Here is a 6,229-nt window from a genome sequence, read left to right as displayed (position 1 = left end):
AACTACGAATAGTTGGTGAGTTTCACTAATTTAAACAACAGTGACAAATCGTTATAATAATCATATATTAGCGATGTAATTATGCTGAGCCCACAAGTAAAACCTCTGACTATCACACACAACCCCCGTGGCATATCCCCCGCCCACGGGCCCGTGACATATCCCCCGTCCACGGAACTGCCCCAAACCGCTATGTCTAACATTACATAGCAAAATAAATATCAACAAAATAGACATGTGCAACTGGCTGGGAAACATCAGCAATCCATGCCGGACCAGTTGGGTTTGTCAGACCAATAGTACTATCCACACTCTACCGGCTTTCAGTTAATCACTCGTGCTCCGGGGCCTTAGAATGTTAGCAACTCAAACAATTACCATCTTAGTACATTTCCGTACCATTCCCGTACAATAAAACATATATAAACCCACGCAATCCATGCGTTCAGTATGTATTTAAACATTTCCATAACAACATGCTTTCCGCCCCGGGAAATTATTTAAAAACAATTCAGAAAAAGGGGCTCGTGAAACTCACCTTATCGTAGGCAAATTAGTAATACAACACTCCAGCTACTAGTCCAAATCTGTAATACGATCTCTAAGTTCGTTACTATACAATCACTATTAACATAGCTTTAACCGTGTTAACCGGTACATCTGGGGACACAGTTAACCCAGTACTGTACCCGTTATGGGGGCAATGTTAACCCAGAAACACTTTCACTGGACTCAGATTGTGATATCGTATAGAGTTCACTAGTCAGATCTACTATTAGTCATTTTTCCCGTTTTGCGTGCCTAGCACGGATATCCATTTTTATGTTTCAAAAATGAGTTTGGTCACACACGACCCGAAAATAGTTGTTAATTGATAATTTAACTAAGTTGTGAAATTAGGGCTCGGTTTAGATGTCCCGATTGGCCGCGGGACTCGTTTCCGTCATTATCGTACCGGAAACTGTTAAATAGGCTAAAAACACTCAGATCATCCAACTTATTTTTGGATGATTCATTTTTACTTGTTTAACTTAATTATATGAAAATAGTTCATTTTTAGGGTTTTTATACACCAGTCAGCTCGCTTATGCGAACTTTACCGGTTTACGCGTTTTAAGCTTTAAAAGTTTGTTTTAGCACAAATAATTATCCGTTTAGTCTCGGATCTTGCAATTTTGCACAAATAACTTTTTGACAGTGGGGAATTTTATTAAAATATTTCCAGAATTAATTTTTATATTTAACATTTATTTATCTATTTTTAAACACCATTTAAACACTAAATATGTCGTAAATACCAAACGATCTTAGAAAAATCCCAATTTTTTCCTGGATGACCCCTGCCATCTCCATAGTCCCCTGTAATTTTTCCAGAACCAAAATCCCTTTTTAAATGCCATTTTCACTAAAACCGAGCTAGAAAACCCTAGAACTCGTTTAACCGAAAAGCCTACTTAGATTTCTCCAAATGACCTCAAATTTTGTGTGTGACTTATACATATTATATAAAGCTTATCTAAACTTTTCCAGAATTTTTCATGATATTTAACTATTTTTCACCATTTTTGGCCAAAACCGAGCATTAAATTCACCAAATATTCATCCTTTATCCAAAAATTACCAAAAATTCACAAAACTCATATTTTCATGTGTAGATCATCTCTGTAAAATTTCATGACCTAACTCTACACGACACACAATCTGTCCAAATCACACCCTTATACAAAAACCGAACTACCTTGAGTTTCTAGCTTCAAACCGCAAGAATCTCTCTTTCTAGCCCTTGCTAGCAACTAGATACAACACCTACAAGCACAATAACACCACACCAAGCAAGTTACACCCACAATCAAGCCATTTCTTTCATGGTTTCGGTTATGCTTTAAAAACAAAGATTTAACCGTAAAAATTCGTTTTTGGTTCGTTTACCTCCTTTCTTGGACCAAGATCCCTTGTATAACCCGTATACATCACTTGATCATGCAAGAATCGGTTCCATCTCGGGTTTTCACCCTTTTTCACTTGGAAACCTCATTTTCTTGAAAGAGAACTCAAGAAACGAACATAAACACGTACATAACACAATTTTACCTCGGTTTTTCTTGCTAGAATTGTCGGTTTTTGGATGGAATTATTGAGAGAAATGAAGATGGTTGAGTTGGGTTTGTGAAAAAAAAGAAAATGAAATGTTGTTTGATGTAATGTGGTCCGATCGGACCTATTGGATGGGTGGGGTGGGTCCCACAACTTCATTTGTGGCCACATATTCAGATTCTCGTAATCCGGATAATGTTTTAGATAATCTGGTTCATTTCGTTTTTCGATTAAACGTTTAATTCGGCTTAAAACGAGGCTAAAACGGTCGTTTTTCGGCTAAAAATGAAATTTATATAAAACCGATTTAAAAAACTTAAACCATGACATTTATTAACTTAAAACATCATAGTATTAATAATTGTGCATCTTTTTCGGCTTGATCGATCGTCTCTTGCTCGGTTTGGTATTAAAGGTTTCGTTTAACGTACCGACGTATCATTAAATCGAAATCCTTTTTCTGTGCTTTAATTCACTTATCTCGAAGCTTTAATACTCCGTAAACATCACTAAATATTATATATTTCGTCTATAATACAATCCCCAATCGTTTGGGTTTCAATAACCGTTAATCGGTTAATCGTATTTCCAATACGATTAACTATATAATCGAGTATAATTCGTACTATGAATCATACATACTCGTATAAACGCATCATAATTCACATATTCATTATTAAATAACACATAAATAGTATATACCGGTTAGGGTATACCTGATTTTGCCGGAATCGTTACAGGCATTTTGGACAACTCTAACCATAACTGCGAAGAATCCACCATGGGTTGCATCTTGCGTTTTGGGTCTCCCTAGAGGGACCTAAACTTCAATTAATTTATTTATTTGAGAAATAAAAGTAAAAGTAAATATCGATGAAATGAAGATAATATTGGCGGTTTCTTCTCCCTAATAATAATCGTATAAATGCATTTTGAATATGAAACCTTTGATTTCTTCTCTCTCCTCCGAACATCTCTCTTCTATTTCCTCCCTTTGTGACCTAACAAACATTTGTTCATAGATTCAGATTCAGATCGCCGGAGAGACAATATTAATAATAATTATTATAAAAATGGCGGTGGTGTCACCTCTTGCCAAATACAAACTGGTCTTTTTGGGCGATCAATCCGTTGGCAAAACCAGCATCATTACCAGATTCATGTATGACAAATTCGATACATCCTATCAGGTAATAATAATCAGTCATTCCTTTTGTTGTTATTGATCTCTTGTTATTTCCAAGAATTCAATGCATGAAGCTGAGATGTTGTCTAATATAGGAACCCCGACATGATGATATTATATTATAATTTCATTTTAGAAGAGAATTTCCTTCGGTTCGATTATTGATTTTGATCTAACGGAGAAAGTTTGTTCAGATATATTTTTTGATATTAATTGCAGGCTACCATCGGTATAGATTTCTTGTCAAAAACTATGTACCTTGAAGATAGAACAGTTCGGTTACAGCTTTGGTAGGTTTTCTCTCTCTCTCTCTCTCACTCTCTCTCTCTCTCTCTTTTAAGGTTTTCTTGTTAGATATGGTTCATGTGGTTTCAGTTTCATGCATTGTTTTCAGGGATACTGCTGGACAAGAAAGATTTAGGAGTCTAATTCCAAGTTACATAAGAGATTCATCAGTTGCAGTCATCGTCTATGATGTTGCTAGTGAGTTACAACAAATAATGATACTTGCATTTTCTTTAAACAAGAGTACCTTCTGTTATCTACTTATATTGCACTTGCTATTTTGCAGATCGACAGTCATTTTTGAACACTGCAAAATGGATAGAAGAAGTGCGCACTGAGCGTGGCACTGATGTCATCATAGTCCTTGTTGGAAACAAAACCGATCTTGATGACAAAAGGTTAGATAGATATATTTTACTAGCTCTCTTATACTTTAAAACAAGCAAGTCCTTTTTACTAGAGGTCAAAACATGACAACTTGGATTGGGAATTCAGCAACAATTTTTTTCTTTTATTTTTTTATTGATTTTTAATAGTTGATGACTTAAATATGATGACAAACCCATTTTTTTTTATGTAAATGTGATTTCCATTTACTTGATGATTAAATAGGCAAGTTTCACTTGAAGAAGGCGATGGCAAAGCTCGTGAATTCGGCGTCATGTTCATAGAAACTAGTGCAAAAGCTGGATTCAATATCAAGGTTTAGTCTTTCACTTTTATTCGGATGTAAGCAAACGAAGCCACTCGTGAGCTACTCAGATATGCTCGCTAAAGCTCGAATTGAGTCGATCTTATACCAGATCAAACCTGAGTTCAAGTCCAAAAATAAACTTGTTTAATAAACGAGCACGAGCTTCAGTTATCGAGCTCAAGCTAGCTCGTGAGCCTAAGCAAGCCTATTATTTATATAAGTTTTATTTAATGTATAATATATATAATTATATAATACTTAAACATAAAGATTATAATTATAAATAGGTATAAAAATAATTATTAATGTATAATGTTCAATTAATAAATAATAAACGAATATAGCCCAAGTCGAGCTCGAGCTTGAAAACTACTCAGAGTCGAGCTTCAGCTCTTGTAAGTTAAACGAGCCAGCTCAAGCTTAAATAGACCTAGGCTTGACTTGGCCCGTTTACACCCCTACCTTTAAATATGCCTCCATCAAACTTACCATCAAAATGAGTGTGTCGTTGATGCGGGTTGGGCTAGCCCACAAAGACTTTTAAACACTTGCTTTGTTGACCTCAATGCCAAAACAATTAAAAAAATCATTTGTGTTATTTGATACAGCCTTTATTTAGAAAGATTGCTGGTGCATTACCGGGGATGGAGACGCTTTCTTCCACAAAACAAGAAGATTTGGTTGATGTGAATTTGAAATCTTCGGGTAACGCTTCACAGTCTGACAAGCAAGGAGGAGGGTGCCTGTGCTAGACAACTTTTATTATAATGGGTTGGTTGGTAAGTTAATTTGTTGATAATTTTGATATGAAAGTAAGATGATATCATGCATCTTTAGAGTACCTACACACTATGGTTGACAAACAAGATTTCTGCTGTTACTTTCTTTTATGTTTGTTAGACCCGGTTTTACTTGTCGTTTTTTACTTTGAAAGGCCAGTATTATTACTAAAAAAAGGGACTAACGTACAAGAATAAAAAAAAATAAAAACCGTACAAGGAAAGAAAAGTACAAACTACAAGTCTTTAAAGATAAACCAAATTATAAAGAGATTCAAAAAATTGAACTTACAACACTTCTCTCAATTCAAACTTCGATTGTTTGCTTCTATGTTTCACCCATAAGAAAGAGGTTGATTTAATGTCATTCACCACATTAGACACCGAAAGAGAAACGTTATCATAAATAATTTCATTCCTTGATTTCTAAATAATTGAACTTGTTACAAATAAGATAGAAATATTTCACTCCTCATTAATGGAAATTCAAGGATATCTCTTATCGAATCAAAATAAACAAGTTTTGGTAACTTAACCCAATCATAAATAATTGACCATGTTCGTTTGGCGACCCCTATAATCTACAAACAGATACTGTGGAGTCTCTTAATTGTTGTCACATAACACATACTTTAAGTCACACAACTTCGAGCACAAATTATGTCGTTTGAGTTTGATCGGGATGCTACCATGACAGTGTTTGATATTCGAACTTGACTTAAAACTTTTAAATTTGGTTTTTTGGTATTTGAGTTGGAGCCCAAGTTAAATTTAAATTTGGTCTTTGAATTGAGTTACGGATTTGTGATTTTTGAACAAACCAAAAATCTGAGTGTATTATATATATATACTAGTTTGATTCTCCCGTGTTACGGGAGTTTACTAAAAGTTTTGTTTTTAATCGTTTTGCTATTTATGATGATTTATTTTATATTTTTAACGAACATACATAAACGAACACGAGCATCTTGTTTTTTAAATGTACAAACGTGAACAAAAATATTTGTCTAATGAAAAAAGGGCGTTGATGTAGTTGATGATTGTGGGTAGTATCAAAAGTTAAGCGGCGATGAATATGATAGATAAGCAACGAAACATGCAAAGCAGATAAATTAAATTAGGGTTTGATGATAAAGTTTATTAATAAATGAGATCTTATAACCCATTTGAGGGCTACTAGAGTTTGGTAAG

At 34.5% G+C, this 6,229-nt stretch overlaps 1 protein-coding gene across 2 annotated transcripts; it reads left to right on the top strand.

The window, feature by feature from the left end:
* Window positions 1-2,956: 2,956 nt before the first annotated feature.
* Window positions 2,957-5,161, top strand: LOC143602438 (ras-related protein RABH1e-like). Of its 2 annotated transcripts, none has more exons than XM_077079540.1 (6): window positions 2,957-3,284; window positions 3,500-3,570; window positions 3,675-3,763; window positions 3,852-3,963; window positions 4,178-4,268; window positions 4,879-5,161. In XM_077079540.1, exons 1-6 carry the CDS (start codon window positions 3,168-3,170, stop codon window positions 4,942-4,944), a joined length of 546 nt encoding a protein of 181 aa, XP_076935655.1. In that variant the 5' UTR covers window positions 2,957-3,167; the 3' UTR covers window positions 4,945-5,161. The 2 variants fall into 2 exon arrangements, with proteins under 2 accessions (XP_076935655.1, XP_076935654.1); XM_077079539.1 differs by having other exon boundaries at window positions 4,868-5,161.
* The last annotated feature ends 1,068 nt before the right edge of the window (window positions 5,162-6,229 follow it).

This window comes from Bidens hawaiensis, unplaced genomic scaffold (genome assembly GCF_021521415.1).
Source record: "Bidens hawaiensis isolate Kalapana, Puna unplaced genomic scaffold, B.hawaiensis_p1.1 tig00058915_1, whole genome shotgun sequence".
In the NCBI taxonomy this organism is placed as follows: domain Eukaryota; kingdom Viridiplantae; phylum Streptophyta; class Magnoliopsida; order Asterales; family Asteraceae; genus Bidens; species Bidens hawaiensis.
Note: the sequence above shows the minus strand (reverse complement) of the source record. Positions and strands in the feature narration are given on the sequence as shown.

What these genes read in the sequence shown, in the direction of transcription:
- LOC143602438 (XM_077079539.1), top strand. Translation starts at nt 3,168, where the DNA reads ATGGCGGTGGTGTCACCTCTTGCCAAATACAAACTGGTCTTTTTGGGC. An exon ending in AATTCGATACATCCTATCAG is followed by an intron (nt 3,285 to 3,499) that starts GTAATAATAATC and finishes TATTAATTGCAG; the next exon opens with GCTACCATCGGTATAGATTT. An exon ending in AAGCTGGATTCAATATCAAG is followed by an intron (nt 4,269 to 4,867) that starts GTTTAGTCTTTC and finishes TATTTGATACAG; the next exon opens with CCTTTATTTAGAAAGATTGC.